At 40.7% G+C, this 25,736-nt stretch overlaps 2 protein-coding genes across 3 annotated transcripts in view; one reads left to right on the top strand and one right to left on the bottom strand.

Moving 5' to 3' along the window:
- Positions 1–409: 409 nt before the first annotated feature.
- myl13 (myosin, light chain 13) lies at positions 410–4,086 on the bottom strand. Of its 2 annotated transcripts, none has more exons than XM_079750744.1 (6): positions 3,945–4,086; positions 2,286–2,313; positions 1,752–1,901; positions 1,318–1,491; positions 683–790; positions 410–546 (listed from the first exon to the last, which is right to left on the bottom strand). In XM_079750744.1, the coding sequence occupies exons 1-5, from the start codon at positions 4,041–4,043 to the stop codon at positions 684–686; spliced, it is 558 nt and encodes a 185-aa protein (XP_079606870.1). In that variant the 5' UTR covers positions 4,044–4,086; the 3' UTR covers positions 410–546; position 683. The 2 variants fall into 2 exon arrangements, with proteins under 2 accessions (XP_079606870.1, XP_079606871.1); XM_079750745.1 differs by having other exon boundaries at positions 514–562.
- Positions 4,087–14,821: 10,735 nt separating this feature from the next.
- The window catches only part of pth1r (parathyroid hormone 1 receptor), a gene marked incomplete at its 3' end in the record, with an annotated part of 34,358 nt that continues 23,443 nt past the window's right edge, over positions 14,822–25,736 (top strand). Inside the window, exon 1 of the mRNA XM_079750737.1 lies at positions 14,822–14,914. Coding sequence (XP_079606863.1) covers positions 14,846–14,914 — 69 coding nt within the window. The 5' untranslated portion in view covers positions 14,822–14,845. The remainder of the gene's footprint in view (positions 14,915–25,736) is intronic.

Here is a 25,736-nt window from a genome sequence, read left to right as displayed (position 1 = left end):
ATAGTTTAATAGATTCATTCGTTAAGATGATTTGATTATTTAACCACTTGACAGGCATTCGTGAAATGTTGCCACACTTTGTTCCTCATTAACTTTTGATATAAGCCATAACACTGTTTGTCCGTTTGCTTTGGGATGTGTCTAAACATTCTACGCATAAACATTCATCATGTCGGACTCATTTCGGTGGGCTCCCTTTAATGAGGGCCTACCCATGTCCAGATGCCGACCCGCTCCTCTAGTGATCTGAGAATGTCATATCATAGGGTATAGCACCCTCTGCTGGACGACCTGTGAACTGCTTCAACTTTACTCGTGTACTGTCAAAAAGCAACTTAAAGAATTGTTGGAAAACGTATCCTTTATTTCCGAATTGAATTAAGGTTACAATATGAACAAGGTTTATGTGCAACAAATGTATACTGTTTCTTGCCCCCAAGTCGGGCACTCAATCAAGACAAACAACATTGAAAAGTCCTTTGTAACTCAATTTGCATAAGTGAAGCCTGGGAGATAGAATTGGATGTATACATCGATTCCGGTCTTCTGAAGTCATCATTTTCTGATGGAAGATAAGAGGGTAAGCAGGGGGGCGGTAAGACACTTTGTGTGAACTTAAAGTCACAAATCTTAAAAAATCTCAGAATACGTTTTTTGAGTTAATGTTGAGAAGTTCCCTCACCTTAAGACGCCATGATGTGCTTGACAAAGGCCTCGTAGTTGATGCAGCCGTTGGCGTCCTCCTGGTTCTGCATCAGCTGTTCCACCTCGTCCTCCTTCAGCTTCTCACCTTCGGCCCACAGGGAGAGGAGAACAACGTTCACTTAGAGTGAGACATAGCCCTACTTTATTATTGACAGATAAAAAAAAAAGGATATATGAATCGCAAAATAATATCTTAGAAATGTGTGAATAAAAATAATAATAATAATCAATATATCACTGAGGAATACCAAAAGTATGATTAATTTCATTTTTTAAAGAGTTGAGAAGTGATGGAACGCTTCACAGATATATTGACCAAAAGTGTCGAATGTCTTGATGAATCTCACGAACCGTTATTACCTTGACGAATCTCAACAATGTTCCTCAGTCGCTTGCGACAACAACAGAACAGTCGACGAGCACTGCTGTGTAAACGTGCAGGAGTAAGCCTAAGGGAAATGTCCAGGTAATGTCTAGGTATGGTCAGTGGCGTGTCTGGTCCGATGCACACCGCCCCATTAAACCGTTTTGGTTGTCATCACCACATTTATGTTTCATTTTTCATCATCTGCAATTGATGTGTGGCACCTCTTCAAAGGGAAACCTACTCACCCATTACTGAGAGAACGTGTCTGAGCTCAGCGCCCATGACTGTACCGTTGCCCTCCTTGTCGAACACCCTCAGACCCTCAACAAAGTCCTCATACGTCCCGCTGTCCTTCCCCTTACAGAAGTGCTGGTGGATGGGCAGGAACTCGTCAAAGTTCAGCATCTTGGTTTGCATTTCTGAAGAGAAAGTGTTGTCATAAATATTTGGCCTGTTAAGCCCTTTCAGACTAATGGTGATTAAGGGCTATACAAATACAACTGAATTGAATTGAATACAGATGCACACTGTTGTCATTATCATTTGTTGTTTTGATGTTACTATTGTTATTATTGACTTATTCGAATCCTTTTTTGTATTCAATCTGTTCATTGCATGTGTGCAGAGGACGGACACAACAAAGAATTCAATGAAGGCATATACTGGGCTCCATAATTACCTTCTGGCTTGGGCTTTCCGAGAACGTACATGATCTGCTTGTTGGTTGGGTTTTGACCAAGGGCTCTGGTGAGGTCGCCGCACTGTGCGTAAGTTATCTTCATTTCATTTGCGGGTGTTCTGTCGAACAACTGGAAGGCATCTTTGAAATCTGACAGGAAAAGAAAGCGAGCCAAGAAACGTTGAAGAATGCATGCTATGAACTGCCTCGCATCCCTTTTGAACGTTTGTTTATTTGTTTTTTGTGCTGATGAGACGGTTACATGTGTCAAATTAAAAAGCCAAAAAATATTTTTCAAATCCGCCCCCCCTGGATTTGAAAAACATCCCCCCCCCCCCCCCCCCCCAATAACATTAGATTGCATTGTTGTGTTTCTTTCTTATCTATAATCGATTAATCTTGGACATTTTCGGACAGAAATGGATTGGCGCTGGTCATTGCTGAGAATAACAAGCTCTTCTATCCCTCTATAAATAGCAGGCGGCCAATGCACTGGACCCACTGGGACCACTGGGACAACAACCCCAAACGTACCTTCAATTTGCTCAGGGGTGAACTCCAACTGAGGGGAGGCAAAGCACATGAAACCATTAGTGTTGTTCTGGAGCTCTAAGACAAACACCCAGAAGAAGGAATTCAAGCAGTGACGCATAAATCAAGGAAACCAGAAACAAGGAAAAAGAGAGGGGAAACCCGTTATTAACGACCTGTGGCCCTTATTAAAAACCCAGAGCTTTTTAAACGCCCCCTATTACATAAACGGTCCCGGAGCACACTAAGATTCCAGCGACTCAAGTTTCTCTGCACTCATTCGAGGAATCTGCATTCCTCTCCTCTGCTTTGTTCTGTGGAAACCTTGAGTCCCAGTACAACAGCCTCTCCTCCCCACACCGCTAGACAACAGGCCGGGCGCTGTCTGACTCTCTCTTTTATTATAGCAAAGACGGGGTCATGAAGGGGTGTACTTAGAAAGCTGACCATCGGTTGTTAGCGCTGTGTAGGGCTCTTAAGATCAACTAGGTGTGATATGTCTAAAAAGATGATATATGATATAAGGTAGGCCTTCAACCACTACTACTACTTTGGCTATTATAATATTATTATAATAATGCTATATATAATTATACAAAGAATAAAAGTTCCTTTAAACATTGAACTATGAAGATAAAGCTTTTGCATTCTTATTAAATTGTTATCAAAAGACAAAGTAGGTCCAAATAAACTGTGTAGGAGTGGAATAGATTTATCTTTATATGCAGTATTAGGAATCCTAAAAATAAATCCCCATTTAGACTTGGATAAACACAAGCCAAGTTGATTATCCCTGAATATGTTGATGTTGGATTCCTGACCACATCTAAAACCAGCCCTCTTGTCTCAGCACGGCAACACACCCAAGACCGCTATAAAAACAGTACAAATATTATCACAACACTTATCTACACACGGTTAAAAATGGATCATGTTGGTTTTAATTATCCATCTCTTTTTTCCCTTCTCCTAAGCAGTTCCCCCACAGCAGATGGTGGGTGGTCTCCAATTCTCAGACATAATGAAAATCATATTTTGTGGTGTTAACCTCGCTGCTTCAGAACATGGCTGCTCCCCTAAACCAAGCTGATGTCTAGACAAAGGGCGCCAAGTCAGCAGAAGACCGGTTTTCCATGATGTTCTGTCTTAGCTACTATCCTATAGTAAGTAAGCCATAGCTTTACACTGAACAAGACTGACACAAACCAGAACACATTTAACACATGACAAATTAGTTGCAAGAATAGTAACAGGGTTCCATTTACATAAAGTTATTATTGACCTATTCAGCTACGTATGCACCTGTTAAGCAAAACTATGCATACAACGTTTTCATCCAAATCTAATCGAAATAGCTTCCTTTATTTTAGTTGAACGTGTTTGTGATGACGTTACCTCGGGTTTACCAATACTTCTGTCTGCATGCACTGTTGTGCTTTTGTCACATGGTGTCTCTGGTGCTCTGTAAGAGACATGCATCAGAGCGTGTGCACCGCATTCACACGTCTAATCTCTGGATCGAAAGGGACTTCTGATTTTCTTTGGTTATTGCAATAATTGAATTAGAACACCTTTATTTTTGCAATACAACACGATTAGGTCAACAGAAGAAACACACCCAACTTGTCATCACTAGATCCAAGTTTTCTATCGGTTATTTACCGTCACTGATGCAGGGTCAAACACTGGCGTCTTGGGGCGCTCGGGCTCAGGCTTAGGAGCTTCCACCGGCTTGGGCTCTTCCTTCTTCTTAGGAGCCATTGCGAGGGTCTTTCAAGAGCGAGGATAGGACGAATTAACACCGCCGAAGGGTTTCGCACGCAATGGTGGAAAGTAGCCCCTTTGGCTGGCGGGGCCCATTTATCTACTGTGCCACCACAGGTGTCATCTCCCAGCCCGCACACCGGCGCGTGACCTCCAGGGCCCGCCAACAATAGGCCGAGCACTATAAAAGGCGATGCCTTTGTGATTCTATTTAAGACAAAGGAGCGCGAATGTTGGCCTGCGTGATTAGGAGTGGGACATCAGAGACGCAAAACGCGGAGCAAATTCGGTCCCCCCCCCCAGGAGCCTGAAACCTTCTTAGAGTCAATGGAGAGACCTTTAGTGACCACACATATCGCTGAAACCCCAAACCAATACCTCTCTCACACACACACACACACACACACACACACACACACACACAGGTCAGGGGGCGTTGATTATTAAAGGGGAGCGGGGGATGACGTCATGACGACCAGACTGTTGAGATTCAGCTGTTGAGATGAGCCTCGATCACACGACGACAATGAGCAAACATAACGCGCAACGAGGTCTTCTCCTTCAGATGTGCAAAATGATGTTTATTTTGATCTGTATATCAATGAAAATTTCTTTTCGATGTTAATACTTATATGATAATAATATAGCTACAGTTGCTTGTCAACATGATGCTGTAAAAAAATAAATATATATATACATACAAAATCTATCATATGTAGTAGTTTATTTTTGTAACTTTGTATAAATTGTATAAACTGCATTATTTAGGCCTATGTGAAACATTCAACAATTAGAAAAGGTAATTGAATGATCCTTTGAAAAGGGTGTGTAGATGAACCAGATAAACAATATACAATTAAAACCACTTTCAATTACATAACCTTATCAAGATAAGAAAAATGGGCTGGTTTAACAAATCTTTATCTTGAAATAAATTCAAATACATAGCATATTCACATGCATTGTTAACCAACATGCAAGGTGTGTGACAATCCACTAATGACATTATATCCGGCAGCTGATTTGAATCTGGACCTAGCAGCTTTTAAAACCCTGTATCAGCTCACTTGCTATACCCCTCAGCCACTCCTTAACACAATCATTTAGGTTGAGTCTTGAGTCTTTTAACACATTAAACTGTGCAAATGAACGTGTATGCAGGCAGGTTGCTGTCTTCAAACTGCCTGCTATGATTAGAACAGTAATGATGCTTTTACTAGCGGTACAGTGAGTAATATTGGCTGGGAAACCATTTTACAAGTTGACAGTTGACCATTAAGGCTTTGGACTAGGAGTTGGATTGAGTCCTTTTATTTGGAAAGGCATGATGGTGGTAGTATGCGAGGGTGTCTGACCTCCAGTGAAAAGGGGCTATGTTCAATCCCCCGTGACCATCCTACAGCCTACTCGTGGGCATCCTTGAGCAAGATGCCTGGCCCCTGGAGGAGGCCATGCAAGGCCTGACCTCTGACCTCACCTTTCTTTTGCCTTCAGATTTGTGGAGTAAACAACCCTTGTCTGTGAGGCATTATCCTATGAATGACGACTTTTAAACCTTGTTGTGAAGGCTAGACCCAGAGATTTGGCTTAGATATGGTTTCCATCTATAGGACAATAGGACAATGATGCACATCAAGGTCACCACTGACACCATGGGAAATAACATCTACACACATCTACATATTACCTATTACACAAGGATGTTTTCTTGGCTGTCATGTATAGATTCAACTCTTCTCTTTCAGGTTAATGGAACGATGATTACAGATTCAATCAATGGCAACTGGTGAAACTCAGCCCTGCAAAGGTCAGTAAGAGTAAAGACAGTTTGAAAAAGCCATGATTGCTTGTAACCTGAATAGTTGAAAATATACAAGAACAACACAAAAATAACACAACATAGAGAAAATTGCAGCTCATACAAAAGCCCAAAGCTGCTGTGCAGAGTCATGGTCCTGAACCATGGCTACTAATCAGATCACTATATGCCGGGGTCATTAAATTAGAAGTGGCTGCTTTTTGTTCCTTATTATGCCAAACCCACACATGACCGGTTTTGTCAGGGCCCTGGCACACGCCCACCCACTTAGAGCAAATAAATACAATCGGAACAGAGGAAGAAATTCAAAAAGGGTAGAAAGGGGGACCCCTCTAGAGATTTGATCTGGTAATTGCCGTTGCCCGCTCAGAACACCAATCCCCCGTCATGATCCACCGTGGGGGCGTCACGGGAGCCATCCCAAAACTGCACTGCCTTCTATTTCTGTACCGGCCTGTTGTTTCTGCTGGCATGTCTCTTGGAAACACTTCAACTTTCTACAATGCCAATTGTTGCACGGACCCGGCAGGTGACCTTCAGCTGCAGCTGTGCTGTGCAGTGCACTTTTATTTTAGAAGTGCGCCCGGCCCGGTGCTCACCGGTTGCATCTGGTCCAGACCACTGGTTGAGACTGGGTGGTTCAGTGGAACTAGGTCCATGAGGCACTTCTGCCTTCATGAGCTGTGGCAAGAGCTTTTGCCCTCGGGTGAGCTGCTGAACATCTCACTCATTCATTTGATGGTCTTATACGTGTGTGTTGTACATTTGTCACGCGTCTTAACTAGGCCTGAATGAATGGGGACGAAGGTTTGGCGTCAGGGATGTCTGGTGAATCAAGTTTTATGTCTGCCACTATATAAATTGATAAATCAAGCAGTGGTGAGTCAACAACATTCAAATAATTGCAGTTCTGCAATTAAATAATTAGGGTTAGACATGGAGAAATAATATTCATATTTATATCATATAACTATATTAGAATAATTTAAGAATAATCTAACAGCTGTTTGAATTGATTGTGGAAAGTCTTATCAAAGCAAGTGTACCGTTCTGACACATACATTAATATTCATACGTATGAAATGTTTTATTAATCCATCAACTTCTCTTGATTACCTCTCCGTGGCGTTGTGGTGCCACTGCAAACGTTATTTTAGGCGTCTGATGACTAGCTCATTGTCATCATTATGCTACAAACTCGGCCACTAACTCTTTCTTTTGAACTACTCTTTTGATTAGAATTTTTTATCCAAATTTGAATTATTTACTGTAACGCTACTATGTGTATCTGTCTATGTGTGTAGGTGTCTATTTGTGTATGTATGTGTGTGTGTGTAGGTGTCTATTTGTGTATGTATGTGTGTGTGTGTATGTGTGTATGTGTATTTGTGTGTGCGTGCATGATTGTGTTCATGAGCAGCGTTTGCTATATTACTATTTGCTTAAAAGTCGGCCCTAAAACTAATTCAATTTGACCGCATGGGAAACATTGTAATGATTATAAAGGCTTAGCTTGATAAAATATCTGCCAACCCGCCCTTAGTCACACTTCCATGAACATTTCAACAACAAAATAATTTATTCAACATCAAAGACGGGCCATGGATAAGCTTCCTTGGTTGTAATGGTGCCTGGCAGTTATACGTTGATCTACGTGATTTACTATGTTCCTACCTATAGATCGGCATTTTTCTTTTTCCTTTCATGCTTTGTAACGACGTTTCACAATGCATACAACCCAGGTTGGTTAGACCCATATAGAACAAATAATTGGTCTAACCCACAACAAAGGTTCAAGTACATTGTTTGTCTGAAAGACAACCGTATATCAGTGGCTAAGACAATGAATTGGTGAATGCAATGTCTCTGAGCATCACCAGCCAGCAGTCTGCACTACAGTACCCTCCCCCGGTAAACACATAACACATTTGGTCTTAAAATCCTGAAGAGCCTACATGCCTGAATCATTCTACGGTTATCGTCCTGGGCCTTTTTTAAATCTCCGAACCATCCATTCCTCATTCATTTAGTTTCATGCATCGCATTCCTCCAACCTGTTTTTATAATGGTGAGATTTGTGGGCTCAGGGCAGCTGCACCAATTGCGAACTTCCTCTTGAGGAGTTAGGCTTTTGATTGGGGCCACCGTATCTTAATGAATAGCAGCGCCACCCCCTCACTCAACTGCTCAGCGAAAAACTGGTTGAAACAGGACGACAGCGTGTCTAACTAATGATGTGCACACATTTCCTAGATAATCAAGCCCAATTTCTCGGTGAGTACTCAAGTGCACTGTACGACTTAGCTCTCATTTAGCAGATTTTAGCCAAAGTGACCAACATTGTTTTTAGATGCGTAGGGGTTTGGGCATCTTGCTCAGGGATGCCTACGGATACTGGGCATCAAACCCAATACCTTACGGCTTGGAGTCAAAGCTATAGCCACTGCTATCAATATCCTGCCCCCACTATCATACATGTTTTTTTATATATGTCAGTCAGCACACTTTTAAATTGTGTCTATAAGTCAGTGTGACCAAACACGGTAGAAATACAGATGTTGCATTTGCACGATTGTGTGCAATGTGAAGGACATCAGATTAAATTCAATATGATTATATGGTCCTCCAGAGAGGAAATCTATTGGCCCCGGTCTACATCACAGCAGTGTGCCTGTGTCCCTCTCCTCCCTTGTTACTGACCTAGGCTGCCCCTGAGTCTGATTGATCTGACATTGTTTTTATTTGTTTTAAGACCACCTTTCCCTGAACACAAGACCTGAAACAGCTTATAGACTACAGCCATCTAGGGTTTCAAATGCATGTTGGATAAAATGTTTATTGTTTCCTCCAACAAAATGATGGCGGGGCAATTATTTCCATTGATATTAAAAAGCGTCTGGCTTGTTCCTTACGCTAATCAACTCCCTTAAGCCGTCCGGTTCATTGCATTTTTTGACAGGGAAAGGATAATTATAGAAACATGTTTTCCCAATAGATCTGCCATGGATTTCTCTCCCTGTCTGTGTCTGTTCTATCTAATTGATGTGGAAGCAACACATTAGCAATACCTTGATTTGCGAGCCAATCAGATCCTTAATCAGTAACCCCAACCAGCCAATCAAAGGCATTTTAAACATCCTGAAGAAAATAAATGTCATGTCTCTTAAGGCAAGCTATTTAATTCAAGGCTAATGTGTTAAAAAACTGAAATCATTTAGAAACAACAAAAGCCTTTGCAGATCATTAAGAAATGAAAAAATGATATACTGTGTTTAAAAAATTGGCAACAGCTTCCATTGATGACCTGGGTGACTATGGTTACTATGGCTATAGGATGAAGCCACACTTGAGCGTGAGTGCCACCCACAATCTGGCAGCCCGACGAAGTCCCTTCATTTTCCAGTCTCCAGATATGCACCTCTGGGAGGGTTGAGTGGTCGAGCTGTCAAGACAATAAGCGGTGTCTTGGTATGTGATTGATTTGACCTTCATTCCAGCCCGAGTTCCTCTTGGATGTTATAACCGTTGTTCTCCCGTCCTGTGGGAAATTGGGCACCATTTAAAATGTATGATGTTTTTTTGTGTGACGTTAAAATAGAAAAACATAACGGATAGTGGAGCATGTTTGCCACTATCTCTGTGTGACCTGGATAAAAAAAATCATCAAGTACGATGGTTTTGGCCCCTGTTTTCTCAATCTGTTAATAGAGAATGAGCATCCAGGGGATAGCCATCAGTTTCCACATGCTCAGAAATTGCTTTCGTAACCATGGGTGGTCCACTGACTGATTGCCATCACACTATTGACATAACATAGCTGACTAGAAAACACACAAACAAACACAAACACACCCACACACATACACACACAATCACACTCACACACATACACACATACACAATCACAATCAATCAAACACTCACTCACACACCTTAATATTTAAGAAGACTGCATTAAAAGATACAAACTACATAATGCACGTTGAGAACATATGGATTGAGGGTTTTTTATGTCGATGGTGTTGCATTGATGAATAAACTTCTCGCGCCTGAAAAAGTATAACAATAAACAGTATAAATACCGCTACAGGGGCCTAACAGCCACTGTATGCTAACTGAATCCATTTGATTCAAACTGCTACGCGTCCAGTAGTAGCTCTGACTTTCAGCAGGTGCATGCAGTTAGACTTGATGCTAATCATTGCAGAAGGAAGTGAAACATCAGGAGCACAGCGGTTCTGTGACCAATAGGATGGAGGGGCTCCTGACCTGGGTCATAGGACCAAGAACAGGGAAAAGGGGATATCACTACCTCTTATTTCATAGAATTGTGTTGCAATGCTGTGAATTACAATGACTTCATCTTTGGAGGATGGATAGAAAGACAGACGGATGGAAGGAAAGACAAACATGCAGACATACAGACAGACAGAATACTCATACATCTTAAAAAGATTAAACTCCCTGCTAAACAGTGTGCTCCACAGTATTCTGATAGCCTGCTGAGACTCAAGCGATGCGTTGTCCAACACATGCAACACGTTGTCATTGACACTCATCATGCTGTTTGAGTCCCACTGTTTCATACACACGGACACATATGGTTCATTTTCCCTCTCCCCGGGAAACAGGGACGTTGGAGATAAGATAAAAGGACGTGACAGGTTGATAGGTTGTTCTTTCATGATGTCAGTTGTTGAAAGGCAGAAGGTATAGTAAATTGAGAAATCAGACTAAGAAATGTAATTGGTTTATGTTTTTCCATTGATTGCCGTTCAAAGGTCTTTAGGTCTTTTATAAAAGCACTGTATGAATGATTTTCGTCGTGCCCAATATTGCATAACAACCTATAGCTTTCATATGTAAGCTCTTCCATGAATCTCAAAGCTAACTGAGTGAAATCGTACCAGCAGGCTCTCCAGCCCTCATTGTTTTAACTTTTATCCTTAGCCTTTACTTGCCTGGACACAGGTTGGAAAACACAAGGAAGCACAAAGGGGACACGTTACAATGTGATTTGAAATGACATCGTCCACGCTGTTTTGAACGACACAAAGGGAGGATTGGACGTTATCGTGACGTCCTTTCTTCCCTTTTCTTCTAAAAATTGCCAAGCATTTACTCTCCATGTGTCAGAAACATATGGTGGGCGATGGCTCTGGAATTGAAGCATGTATTATAGATATGTTGGCTCCATGTAAATCAGCACTCCGTCACAATGGGCAGCAAAGGGAGTTATACAAAGGAAACGAGCATCTCACTAAGTTAGTAAGAAAGTAAGTGATAAAAGACGCTGTTTAGGAGTCTGTTAAGTTTGGTGTTTTGTGTATTTGTTACTCCTTGTGCAGTTCAATACAATTTGCTTCCCTGATGCAACGAGAAATTGTCCAATTTCTAAGACAACAGCACATACTGTATACTCTAAAGATCCCAGTTGGTCAACTATTTAAGCTACACCAATCAATATTTTCCAGATAGAAAGCCCCTAACCCTACCCTTTTTATAAATCCTGTTATGAACACACTAGGCAACAGTACAGCAAGCAAACTCAGTTATGGCTACATGGACATTGTTAATTTGTCCTGACTTTTTAATCTCCCAACTTCTACCACCAACCACACAACAGAGAAAGTGAATAATATGTCAAACCTAATACAGAACTTATACCCTTCTCTATGTCTAGGAAACACAAAGTCTACTAGAACCAAGTGCTGTTCAAGTCTCAGCAAGGCTCAACAGCTGAATTCTCAGGGTTTACAGATTCAGACGTGCCCAGTTCAACAACATTCAGGAAATTCACCGCCTTCGACCATAGATGAGCAGCATACACTGTCAGACATGGCTCTCTGCGGTAGCAGCTCTCCTCTAAGGTCGGAGTCATCCATAACCTCTTAATTTAGAGAAACAGGAGCTATCTTGCTGTAAATAAAGGGCACACAGCCACGACTCAGGTCAATACTGAGGATCCCAAGCATTTGTGGAGGGAATTGTATCTGTCTGTTGACAGCTGTGGACTATTTATTATTTTTGCTTTGTTGCTATAAGATCTATAAATAATAATGGCCACAATTTATAAATCCCAATGTAAAAGTTAGTATCAGTAAGTATGTTAATATATCCAGTAATGCACAACTCAGCCCTTTTTTATAGTCATTCCAAAAAAGTATTAATTCTTGATATAGTTGAATGGAAACTAAATATAAGTGTGCAGCAGCTTGATGCACTTGTATTTACAATCTATTGTGGTTGTGCTATGCTTGTGGATTGTTTTTAATTCTCTCTCTTATTTTCTACTAATTGGTATTGCTTTGTATTGGTAATTGTGTATCTGCACTTTTGTGTTTCAATATTTTCGAACTTATTAATTCATTAATTATTTAATTAATTATTTAATTTATAAAGGGTTAGTACTAAAACTTATAGAATGAGATCTTTTCAACTAAAACTATAATAAAAACGACAAGGAACCCCTTAAGATAAAAACTGAAACTAAACAGAACTGAGATAAAACCTAGCAATACAATAAAAATAGCAACTTGTTGAAAGAAAAATAATAACTGAAAAAACACATTTGTACATTATTTATAATAATAATAAAAAATTGATTTTATATAGCGCCTTTCCGGATACTCAAGGTCGCTTCACAAGAGTGGGAGGTGAGGGTGTATATGTAGGCAAGTGACTGAGAGAGCAAAGTGCTCAAGGCGCTGGGTGGGGTTGTGAGTTAGAGGCCGAAGGCCTCAGAGAAAAGGTGTGCTGTCGTGTACTTTTTGAAAGTCTCCACGGAAGGGGCACAGCGGATGTTGGTTGATACATACATACAAACATACATAAATACATACATACATACATACATACAAACATACACACACACACACGCATGCACGCACGCATACATACATACATGCATGCATGCATGCATGCATACATACATACATACATACATACATGCATGCATGCATGCATGCATGCATACATACATACATACATACATACATACATACATACATACATACATACATACATACATACATACATACATACATGCATACATGCATACAAAAACCCACACACATATTTGGGTCCGGTTAAAGAATCACCATTATAATTGTACCAATAGGACTGTTAACCCATTGCTCTGCCTCTGAATGATGCAACATTGCTTTTTTCAGCATTTGCTAAAAGGTCATAGAGCCTGAAGGGATCTGTCCTATTGAGTGGATGCTTGTTAGATGTGAATCATCAATCTCAATTCAGCCAGTGAACACATCTTTATATTGTTGTTGTGTTATATCCATTGCATTCCACTCAATGTAGTTGCATATTACAGTTGATACTTTGGATTATCTTCAGACCTACTGCAAAAAATATTTAAACCTTATATTACCAATTGTTATAGCATGCCTATGCCCATTGCCAAGGTGCCAACAGCTGTGTGAGTTACTTTTGTTAATATATTCCTTTGAATAGGTTGTTACATTCAACTTGTTGAATGTAATTATCTTAGTTTTGCTAGTCCAAGGAGAAAACGGATACATCGATAAGTTATCGCCTTAGTCGGTCCTTTACATCGATTTTAAATGTTTCCAGCATTATTTTAAAGCATTCATTCGTAAAAATATGGCGACAACCAAATAGAGGACGGCTGTGTTTGCAGATCGCATTTGTGCCAGCCAGATGCAAATCGACATGTTGTAGAAAAGGTTTGGCAAGCAAAGCCCCTGCGAAATGTTGAATGTAAAGTTTGTTTTTGGGGGGGGATAAAATATGTCATTTCGACTCGTGGTTTAATCCAACGTAAGAGGGTGTAGGCCAATCGGAGCCCTTTACGCTCCACCCTACCTGTCTCCTTCCTCCCCTTTTCCACCCGCGCGGTCAGAAAGGAGCACGAGCCGCTGCCGTCCACATCTGGAGACGCTTTCTCTCCTCAACTAACTTAAGTTAACTTCCAATAAGCTCTGCGCAGGAATAGGAGTCGTTTGTGAAGTAGCTTTTTTTTTGCGTCAAGGTATATTTGTCTACCCTTAATAGTAAGTAGTGATTCTTAAATCTAATCTGGCCGTATTCCGGACTCCCTGCGTTAGCTTCAGCAGTATGAATAAACAGTGAGTGTGACTCGGAGGGTTCATACGTTGTGTAGCGAAGTGTAAACTTTGTTGTTGTCCTGCCAAAAAGCTGTTTAATACGCTAACTTCACGATGCTCTGAGATACCACAAAGCGAGCCGTGGGCAAAGTAAATGTCTTGAGTTGACCAGGACGAACTGAGAGTGCCATAGTCCCAACGTTTCTGATTCATTCAGGTTTCTACTAGAACAACGTGTTATGTGTTCTCCACATTTCCACTTCATATTTGTTACTATCTGCAGCATATGAGACTCTGTTCAACAACTTGCTGCTAAACAGTCCATCCCATCGCTGATGGGGACATGAACCGTATGGACTCCTGTCTCCGATCCGTGATGGAGTGATGGCGTTTTATTTCCAAGCATTGACACAACATTTGGACAAAAAAAGTCATTTCGGAGCTAAAGGCTGGGATATGGCACACAACGAGGCTCCATACTGAAGTGTTTAAGTTAGACCGAGGGGAAATTTAAAAGCCCTAAAAATACAGCGCTGTTTTTTCCCCCTACAAAGAATCATTTGAACTTCCCACCGCAGACCGAGAGCGACATAAATAGTTCTGACATGTGGATGTAATTTCAGAAGAAGAAAAAAAGAGACAGATGCAGAGAAATAGAGTGAGCACAATCTGAGGGTATAGATTAGAGGGGGAAATTTGAGGGCCAAGAGTAGAGATTATAGAGTTATGATTTCACAAGCCACTATCGGCATGAAGAGGCCAGATGCAGGGGACATGCCTCGTGCCAGTCTGAAGATAGTTAAGTAGATTCAGTCGTTTTGATCCCCGCCACCATCGCCGTTTGTTTTGAGCCCTGAATCGACTGTTGGAGTTCACAGTAGAGCCTCAAGTCAGGCATGGGATCCAATCTCCTGCTCCACAATTTGGACTTTCTGCTCATCTCACTACTTGGCAGTATATGTCTGGTAAGTAATTTCCTTGCATATTGCTAAAAAAATGTTGGTGAAAGGGTGGAAAAGGCAATTATTTGCTTAATGCTGGTCATTAATGTCAATATGTTATTATTTTGTGTTATTGATTGTGTACATGGGGTCACAAGGTTTATTATGTACAATGTTCAAGTCCCGTGTGTATTGCTGCCAACACACGAATACTATGAAGAAGAGCTGTTATATTGACAACTATTGATATCGCAATCAGGCTCCCCACAGCTATAGTCTATGCATGGTCCAAGTTTGCTTACTCTCTGACCCTGCAGTCTTCTAGAGTGATTCACACAGCATCACCAATGAAACTTAAGGTACTACTATACTGTTACTGTCCCTCTCTTGTTCCCTGGAGAGGGTGCATTACTATACATAGCCCAAACAATTAGCCTAATGATGTGTGTAAATGATTTCCCATGAAACACACACACACACACACACACACACTGCAGCCTCATCATTCAAAGTGAACAAAACGTAAAAATGTTGGCCCATCCAAGCCTAACCTCCTTCTCACCTTTATTAATATTTCATCCACACCGTGTGTCACATAAGTAGCATCATCCACAAGGCTGCTCCTGCTCTGCACACACAGAGGTTCGAGCAGCCAGAAAAAGTGAGAGCAGTGCCCCAATGGTTGTGTGTGTTTTGGATCAGGCTCTCTGCGTTCAACAGGCAGTGCGCCCAAGCTCTGAGGTACAGAGCCGTTTCCCCATGATGTGGTCCATCACTGTGCCGCAATGGACCTCTAGGCTCATAGGCTCATTGGTTTGGATGGCAGAGGAAAACAATTATGGCCCTAGCTGTGTATTTATAGCCGATTCAACATTCACATGTTGAAGGCTGTGTTTGTTCATACGCTTGATCTGTTTTTAGTAGTTCAGTGTTTGGTTTGTTTAGTTGAGCAGTCCCTGACACCCTTACACAATGCCGACAAAGGACATCACTGTACATGGCCGACCTGTAAGAGAAACTTTTGCATCGCTCCCCACTTCTAGTATTCAAGTCAAAGTCTCACGCAAGATTGGCGATTGCTATGAATATAAATACATGAGTTTATGTGTTTGTTTTTGTGGTGGGTAATTCTCGGGGTAAGGTTGACTGAGCAGGCATTGTGATATCTATCACTATTGTTTCACAAATAAGCAACTAGCAGAGAAATTCCCTGGAGCTGTGTTTGATATTCTTGACTAAAAAAAGTCCCGCTCTCTATTATTATGGCATTTATTTAATGGAATATGGCTGCTCAGGAAAGTTGGTTAGCATATCCTATAATTTGTACATTCTTGGACTTGTGATTCGTGCACCATGTTTACCGTGTGCCACTGTGTGTGCGTGTGTGTGTGTGCGTGTGTGTGTTTGCACTCTCACTAGGTAAGGTCGATAACTAGTAGTAGATCTAGATCAAGAGCGTGAGGAGCTAGGGTTGTACGGTCTGGGATGCTTTATTCATTCTTGATTCTTCATACGTTGTTGCTGCTACTCCCACTTTTTTCTTCTTCATCTTGCTCTAAAACTTTGTCTTCTCTCATCAGCATCATCATCATAATCATCATCATCATCATCATCATCCTCTTCTTAATCATCACCCTCCTCTTAACAATAAGAGTGGTGTTAGTATTTGTAGTATGTGTTTATTTTGTTATACATTTTTACTCTTTTCATCTTAAACACATGCGAGAACCAACATAGGAATATTCAATGAGTGTTGACAGAATCAGGCAGAATGTTTTATAAAAAAACAACTCTTCTATGGGTTAAGGTTTTATTGACTTGGACCTGGGACAAACCAAGTTAACTGTCTTCCAAAGCTGGAAAATTATAGGGCAAGCCATTTTCTTCAAGTTTATTTTTTAAATGGAAATAACACAAAATTGCAGCGTGTGACCCCACTTCCCCTGGCACTGCTGCACTTCAACATCTCAGTCCGATCTCCACCCATCATTAACATGTGGATATGGTTATGCTTGTGTGACACTATTAATGAATAATATATCCATAACAGATTATTCACATTAACAATTTGAATGACATTGTATTTAAATGTAGGCCGTATGCCCTTAAGCATCAGTGTCCACAAGCATCGTACCCTAGCACTCATGTATGAACACAAGAGGATTATTCAATGGTGATTTGCTCTATATATATATATATATATATATACGTGTCTCGCACGTCTTATATGCCATGATCACTCAACCACATATACATCGACTGCTCTGGAAGGTTAGAATTCTCATAAACAAAACATGATTGCGCTTTGCATAACACTTATTTTTCCCCTCGATTTCCTCATAAATTTAGCAGCCCTTGAGAATGTTAGCTGTGACTTACATGACTTGCTTCTTCCTATATTCCACTGGTTCCTTATCTGCCGCATACCAAACACAGAAGAAACCGTTTCTTATTGCATTCCCATTTGAGTAATGTAAGCCATCCCAGGGGTGATTCTGTGTGGTCTAGGCCAGTGGGTTCTCACCTCTGATTGTAATGAAGACCTTTCGGTACCCCTTTATGCTTGTGTGACACTATTAATGAACCGTAACAGCTTTGTTGAACAAAAAATTGAATGACGTTGTATTTAAATGTAGGCCGTATGCCCTTAACAATCAAGAATAACATCCCGTGTACCACCTGCAGTACCGTAGTGTACTGGTCCAGGCGTTTTGTTACTGGAGCTAGTTTGTTATTTGAAATTGCATTACCTTTTCATAGTGATTCCATAAATACTATGCCATTTATTTTAGTTTTGAGTTACTTAATATCGATATACCATGTATGTTGATAAAGAATGGATGGATGTGCAGTGGGTTGTATTGATTGTGGCTTGCATTAATTGTATGGTCCCTTCGTTTTAAGAGTAATCTATCAAATTAACTTATTGCAAACACTGTGTGTGACCATTACTATTATGTTTCTCTTATGTGTGCCCCTAATTATAAGGTTTCATGTTTTTTCCTTAGTAACATTTTCAAATTCAGCAAGGTTCACACACACGGGATGTTTTGCTTTGACATTGATATTTTGTCAATCATACACAACATGCGGGCAGATCTACTTTTTGTGGGCATGGCGAGTGAGGATGAGAAAGAGGTGTAGAGTGGACTGCTATGGAGAGAGATTACCTACAGTTATAATTCTGAGTGAGGATGGGAAGGAGTGGACTGCCACTCAGCCAGCACCCAAGGCTCAGGAAACTCCCGGTGCTAATCTCCAAAACACAGGATCAAAATGATTCAGTGTCGTTGTCACAAAGCCACCCTTACCTTTGATTAAAACAATCTATCCTTAAGTCCACCCTCTACGCCCTTCCTAAAGCAGCTTTTCAAGTGATGCAGAGAATTACCTGTCAAATCTGCCTCAGGTCTCTTCATAGGTGATGGTATGTTTTAACATGAGAATGGTTTCATGCTTTAAGGCAATAATAGGAGTCTATTGCACCGCACAGGAACATGTTTTTGTCGTTCACCAGACAGACAATACTAGTACGGCAATGCTATTAAAGCTATAGTAAATTGGTTGGGTGAAGTGGATTTCCTACTCAGATAGATGTACAGGTCAGGCCTGAGGACTGAATAGCGAGCACCCAGTGAGGGACTGCTGTGTGAGTGTGGCATTGCCTCAGTACTGCATCCAAAGCACTGTAGTTGTCCAGTCACTCTCCAGTGACATCACCAACCCATGGAGATGTAGGAGAGACATAAATGGTTGTGTGGGCCTGGGGATGTGAAGCTCTCACACTCACCTCCTCATGTGATCATAAGTTAATTAAGTTCACCCCCAGGATATGTTGCGCACATATCTTCGCGTGCGTCGCCGGCTGACAGTATCAGACAGTATCCTGAACAACTCACTGCGTTTCTCCTATTGTGGCTCCGGGTGATTGAAGTTCTCCTTGTTGAGTGAAAGCATTGGCAGGTTCAGCACACTGTCAACCCTGTTTGAGACAGGCAAATCGAAGAGTAACACCAGAGCAGGCCAGGGAATAAGACGAGATAGCCAACGCTCCATAATTCATGCCCGTGTGTGTGATAAGAAAAAGCTATGTTATAAATACTCCAAATGCGCCTTTTTGAGAGTCGCACTGGGCACATTAACATCAGAGCACTGACCTGTGTCAACGCCAGGCCATTTGAGGAGACCAGGATTAACTGTGGTCCGTCCTACATTACATGACATGGGTGATCCTGAATGAAAAAAAATAAACCCATCTCATCCTCTTTTATCCTCTAATGCAATTTGTTTGAAAGGCTGCCAATTAATTAACCGCTGATTGCTAATAAGCATAATTGTTTACCATGGTTACAGGATCAAAACACAACTGAAATGTTGTTCAAAGGAATTCACCTCCCGTTGACCCATGCCGAAGTAATCCCAGCCAAGGGACTAACTTTTGTTAGTTCTGTTTGTTGTTTTTCTCTGTGCTCTGTGCTCGGTACAGCTTTGTGCTGTAAGACTTGAAGCATCATTTGAATCCACTTTAGCTGTATTCATTCGCTCATTCTGTGGTATTGTTCTGTCGCGTTGGAGTATTAAGGGAACACTTCAGGGCTTCTTATGGCTTACTAGTGGTTTTGACAGTTGTCTATAGGAATCAGCATCCATCCTGTCAGCCATTTAAGGACACCAAAATGCATTGTGGAGTATTGAAGAACAAGTCTTGCATGACAAGTGTCAGTTCTTGTCACCCACAGATGAATGGAAACAGAAAGGAGGGTTTGCAGCATGAGAATTCATGAGGGAGTATTCCATCAAGCCTTCATGAATGGACATGGGATCCGCCCAATTTAATATGCCATGCTTTCCATGTGGTTGGCAGAATTACAACAAACCATGACTGTAAATAAATGACCATACCCCATGCTTTGAACTTTAAAAAAGCATGGGGTACGGTCACTTACCTGTATACAGCCCCATACCGGCTGTCATCATTGGTTGCTTGACCTTATTCTGTGATAAACATCCTACATCACTACAATGCCCTTTACTTTTTATTTTATTAAGCACTGGCACACGCTTTGGTAATTTAACATTTATTTGAGTTGAGTGGATTTTTTATTAATTTAGACAAATATTTATGTCTAATTTTGTAAAGAAAATATTTATTTTAATTTTTTTGTCTTTATCTTTTTCTTTCTTTCTGTTATTTTACACAATTTGCTGCGTTTAGTGGCAGTGCTGGGTCCTGAGATGGCTCATGAGCAAGTCCGGTAGCTTGTATATGTTGATAGCAGAGTGTTGGGTTTCATTGCCATGCTAAGGCTAGACCATGGCTGTGTTTGACTCAGGAAAAGGCTTGTTTTCTTGACTTCCCATGACCTCCTCCATTTTTTCTCTTTTCCACTTGAAGAATGCTAGAGTGTGAGTAACTCAATGCCACTTTAACACCTCACTGAAGACATTAGCCCATGGACGCCAAATGTCTGAATGATATCATTGTCTCTGCTGTTGAAAACCCTCCTTAGCTTGCTGTGCATCTTCTACTGAAGAAAAAGCTAATTAACATACAGACAGGGAATAAAGAAAACATACATGTTGGAAGAGAATGGGAACAAATGGAAAAATAATAAAAAGGATATAATTTACCATAATGGCATTACCTTTTTAATTGTGAATATATTGCTCATTTGGACATTACTCACTCAAGAATAATCTACTTTGCCTGCTCATTTGTACCTATTAATAATAATACTTTTTGGCAGCAGGCTTCTTCAGAACATAAACTCAGACAGAATGTGTTCTGTCATAATAATAATGGGCCAAGACTGCAATATTTATTTTACTGGTTTTACTAAGTTAAAGCAGAACTCCGTCCCCGATACAACCACAAATGTTGGGCCGTTGCTGTTCTTGTTGACTCGCATTAGAATTTAAATGAGTGATATTTTAAGTTACGAGGCAAACACTTCAGACCGAGATCCACAAATGAGCTATGTGTATCTTCTATTTGTAATAACGTACCTTTTTCAGATCTGGAATTTAAGAAAGCCTAAATTTGACAGAAGCTCTATAACAATTAAGACAAGGGAAGGACACTATTATTTTGATTGCCCTGACTATGGTGTTGTCCTGCTCAATCCATGCTTTTTTCACCACTTACCAGCTGAATGAACGCGTTGGCACCGCATTCCTTGTGGGCAGAATTCCTGGAATCCCAAATTACCTCAATAGCGTTGACGTGTAAAAATTCTCAGCCATGGAGCTTGCTTTGCCCATTGACAGAAGCCACTCCTGCCCCCCCGCCCCTCCCCACTGTTGCAGAAGGGTTTGAGGTTTATACACAGGACAAACTGAAGGTCTTCATTTCTTTGCCTTATCTGACAATGCAGTAAATTGAATGTATCTTTATCTTTATGTCTTTATGGATAGACAGAATTCCTTTGGGAAGAGAAATTGTAGGCTCTCTGAAGCTGAGATCAGCCTTGCGGCTCCACATATCCGGACAGGCGTTTAGGTGATTTTAGGGATGCAGGTCCATTTTTTCAGTGGAGGACTCACTGGCTCGCTGGGCTTATGGCTGAGACGGGAGTGCACTTTTAAAAAGGTTCCTCTATAAGCTTTGTTGCAAACCTCTGGGGCTTTAGTGGTTTTACGTGTTCAGTTCACAGCTTTCCGATTTTCCAGCAAAGAGTAAGAATTCCTCTCAGTGCAGATCAGGCCGGATCGAAGCCAATGCAAATTGAGATAACAAGGTTGACTTCTTTAGCTGGATGCTATTCATCAGCAGAGCACTGAATCGCTATGGGTGGCTGCAAGGTTGTTGATTTGTTAAAACTTAATTGTGGGGCTCGGCGATTTGTATAGATATTTTGCATATTTGTATATAAATAAATAATAATTGTTTCAAATTATTTAAACCCTGATTCCTTGGACCAAAGTATATGATTCATTGTTTGCAAAATCATAATGAACCCATTTTATTTTACTGTGTAAATCGTGACCATATCTTTTTTGATTTAATATGTCACCACATCTGTGATCGCTTCCACTTCCATACAGCTGAAGTAATCCAACTTTTTTAGGAATGAGTCTGTCGGTTTTGAGGGTTGAGCTTCTCAGTATAATGCCACAGTGTGTGGCGCATTTCATGTGCAACGTCACTCAGTATAACACTCATTCCCAACAACGGTACTAAAAAGTATCACAAAGTTGCCTTGGGTCATAACACCAACCCTTCCCAGAACTTCCCTGGACTCTCCACCCAATACAATTTTTGTATTGGGTGGAGAGTTGTTTCCAGCTGAAACAGCGGGTTGACTTGCTCTTTATGGCAAAATAAATCTGCGAAGTATAGAACTCTTTCTAAATCTCAATTTGGTGGTTCAGCAATTTCAAAGCCATTTCAAATCCCTTCCAAGCCCTACTTCAAGGGATCAATACAAAATAAGGCTTTCGGCAAGGCTCAAAAAGAGATGGTAAGAAAAAAACAGCTTGAAGTTTGTTTAGCACCATGCACCCTATACCAAGTACGCAAGGAAAATTACTTTCATGAATACAATTGAAGGCCTTCAGACTTTGGAAATACTTAAGTCGGGGGCTTTTATAGGATGAAAGCATGGCTTTAGTTTTCAGGTTTTGGGTATTTAATTGTTCAAGTTGCACATTAATAGAACAATGCAAAAAGTGATGAACGTCATATTGATATATTTTCCTCATTAAATGGAAATCTCTGTCATTAAATCAACATCCTTTTCTCATATTGAGATACATATTTCTGTCATTATAATGACTGCTTTCCAGCCACAGTCAGTTACGGTGTACAGACAAGACCTATTTTATACAGTCGATGGCCCAACACATATTTTTGGGGAAGTGGACTTACCACTGTATTCGCAGCGCTTTGTCTTACAAAGAACCCGTTTCCATTGTTTGTTGCAAGGTTAACACATACCACCCTGCGGGCAGCAGACCGTGATTTAGGCTTCAACATGAGCACACTGCAAAGAAAGTGCAGTATATTTATTTAGAAAAAAATATTCAACAACAAGCACACAATCAAGTAATAGCATAACCCGTCACTGATTCTGCAGAGCTATCTGCACTGAAATACCGTGTCTCACGATTTATGAATGAAATGCTGATTAAAGAAGAAAAAACCCTAACATTGAACTGGCATTGGAAAGCCATAAAGAGCCTTCAAAGTAATCATCATATTCAACAAGTCTTTTTTCAAAAACTTACGTAAAAGGTAATAGCTCTCTCGTAATGTAGAGAAGCCAAAATAAGTGTCATTTGCTTTTGTCATTTTTTTCTCCTTTTAGTTACAAGCTTGGCAGCTGAAATAGAACAATCTGGAGAACATTTTTCATTTTGTCTTAACGCCAGGAATAAAAGACTGCAATAATGTTGTAAAGTGATACAAGAATGTATAATAGTTCTAACAGTTAATGCATAAACGTCTGTAAATGTTCTCAGACTACACGGCATCGAAAAAACGACAATAATGACAAAATAAAATAACACATATTGCAGGTACTTGCTGGAATTTATATGTGTGCTTCAGCAAATCCTTCCCAATCTTGTTTTTAAGTTAGGGTAAAGTTTAAACCTGGATATATACAAGAAGAAAAGTCCTTCCAGGAGAGGTTTTCATTGTGGCCAGTCTACCATCTAAAGCAACAGGCTCAGCCATGGACTGCATAAAGATCTGCGTAATGGGATAGATATGCCACTACACCAAGTAAGCAGTACAATAAATGTTTTATTATTTCAGGGGAGCAGCATGACGTGTAAAGATAAAGCATGGTGTTCACAGGGCATTGAGGTGATTATATTTGGCATTACGTTGCACTGAGATCCCTGGAGGCTAATGGTAGATCAAAAATAGCTGTCAGCAAGAGCCCTCAATAAGCTCAAAAGTACTGCACAAGGCCACTTTAGGCAGTTATCGTCCAAGGGGCCAGAGAGGCTGTTGGCCTCATATAAACAGATATTGGCCTCAGCTTACACATTGAATGCCCCTAGAGATATGTTTCACGGTTATATCACACAGTCATAATAATAATAATAGTCATTTTGGCTCATTTGCAAATGTCTTTCACTGGGTTTGTGTGATGTTTGTATTTCCGTTTGAGAAGTCTTGAGAGTATTAAATATTAAGTATGTATAAATATACAACGACAATGTGTTTCTAGTTTATATCAGTGTATTTTATCCTATTACATCCTGTTACACAACAACACAAGCTTTACCAGGGCATTTGCGTTTTGCTTTGATCTTGCCATGCCAGGCTAACCTCTACTGAGTGTATTTAAAGGGTCCTCGCCTTACCAAGCCCTAATTTACAATTGTCCTCTTCCCTCTAATTAATTAACCTCTAACACCTGGCAGGATTCAAGAACAGCTGGCTCATTAATAGCCAAATCAAAAGGGAGGATGTTTGCCGACAACGAGAGACACCTCAGATGATTAAATGATGCCTGATTATTCTCTGATTTAGAGATGTTCTATAGAAAAGCAGTAGCAATTAAGGGACTCAAACAAGGGGTGCCTCTGTCTCTGCAGGCCTCAGTGCCCTTGGTGGACAGTGGGGAAGGGAGCATGTTGGGTACATGCATGTGACCGTGTTTCACCGTACCTTATTAAGCTGCTCAACATACCTGAAGTGCTGAAATACCTCTAGCACTATGCTTGCTGTAGTTTGACCCTGTCTTTCTTACTAATAAACATTGAATAACTTTCTTTGTACTTGTAAAAAGTCAAGGTTATGAATTGATGACTATAGCCTGAATTTTGCTCAGGTTACCACAGGAGAGACATGATGGTCTTTGAGTTGTTTTGCTAGATCTTATAGCCTGGTGTAGCATTTTGTTACCTTCTTGAATGAATATGAGGTGCAAGAAACAGGAGTTGACCTGTTTTTAAGGTTGTAGCGCTGAGTTGCCCTTTAATGCTATTTGGCAATGGACAATGTCAAATGACCTATTTGACCTATCCAAGTGTTGTTTAACATTTATACCTGCTCATAGTGCTGCTGCATTCACACTAAAAGCTGTAACCTTTATGATAATACACCAGCACAGTTAAACTGCTAACAGAGGCAGTATCTTAGGAAGCCCACCCAGACATGATGGAATAAACTCAGGGGTTTGGCTTATGGAAGTTTAATATGGTCAGGTGTGACCGCTGCTGGTGGGTAAGCGCTGGCTACAAGGAGGCTTAAGTAGCCAAGGATAACAAGCTACAGGAGATAACCAGTAAATGTGCAAACAGCATGTTAAAGCTGTGCCTCATGTCTGGAAAACATGTATAAAAAGCTGCCAAACCTTCAGATAGGAACACACAACCATGGTTTGGTTCTGCATGGGCTCAGAAACCAATTAAATAACCACCTGCTGCCCTAAATATTCTAGTTTTTAGGGCAGCAGGTGGTTAGTAGGTCTTAAATGTGGGAGGCATATTTTCCACGGCGATCTGCAGAGATATGATGGAGGTGATGAAATGGTCACAGTATTAATAGTTTAGACAGAAACAAGACAGTCATAACATTACCCATCTCGAGAAGGTCCAATGCATTTGAAAATACAGAGGATCTGCAATTCTTGACTACAAATCACAGGGATGGTCTATGTGTTCAAAAATTCAACATCAACATGTTTAAATCGTGATTGTGTGGAGATCAGACTGAGAAGGCAGGAAGTGGAGAGTTTGTGGTCGTCCACTGCTATTTAGAGGACCACTCTGTGCTTCAATCTTATGTACCATCACTGATATAAAGCCACAAGCTGGTATCTCCTAAAATAGACAGCTCTCACTGTCTGGAACATACATTTTTAATCCATCATCTAGATTATCTTGATGT

The sequence above is a fragment of the Pollachius pollachius genome (assembly GCF_949987615.1).
Source record: "Pollachius pollachius genome assembly, chromosome: 14".
NCBI lineage: Eukaryota > Metazoa > Chordata > Actinopteri > Gadiformes > Gadidae > Pollachius > Pollachius pollachius.
Note: the sequence above shows the minus strand (reverse complement) of the source record. Positions and strands in the feature narration are given on the sequence as shown.

Excerpts from the sequence above, each read along its gene's own strand:
- myl13 (XM_079750744.1), bottom strand. The coding sequence starts at position 4,043 with ATGGCTCCTAAGAAGAAGGAAGAGCCCAAGCCGGTGGAAGCTCCTAAG. Across the intron at positions 1,902-2,285 it reads CACCCCTGAGCAAATTGAAG|ATTTCAAAGATGCCTTCCAG; the intron begins GTACGTTTGGGG and ends TTTTCCTGTCAG. Across the intron at positions 791-1,317 it reads ACACGTTCTCTCAGTAATGG|GTGAGAAGCTGAAGGAGGAC; the intron begins GTGAGTAGGTTT and ends TGTGGGCCGAAG.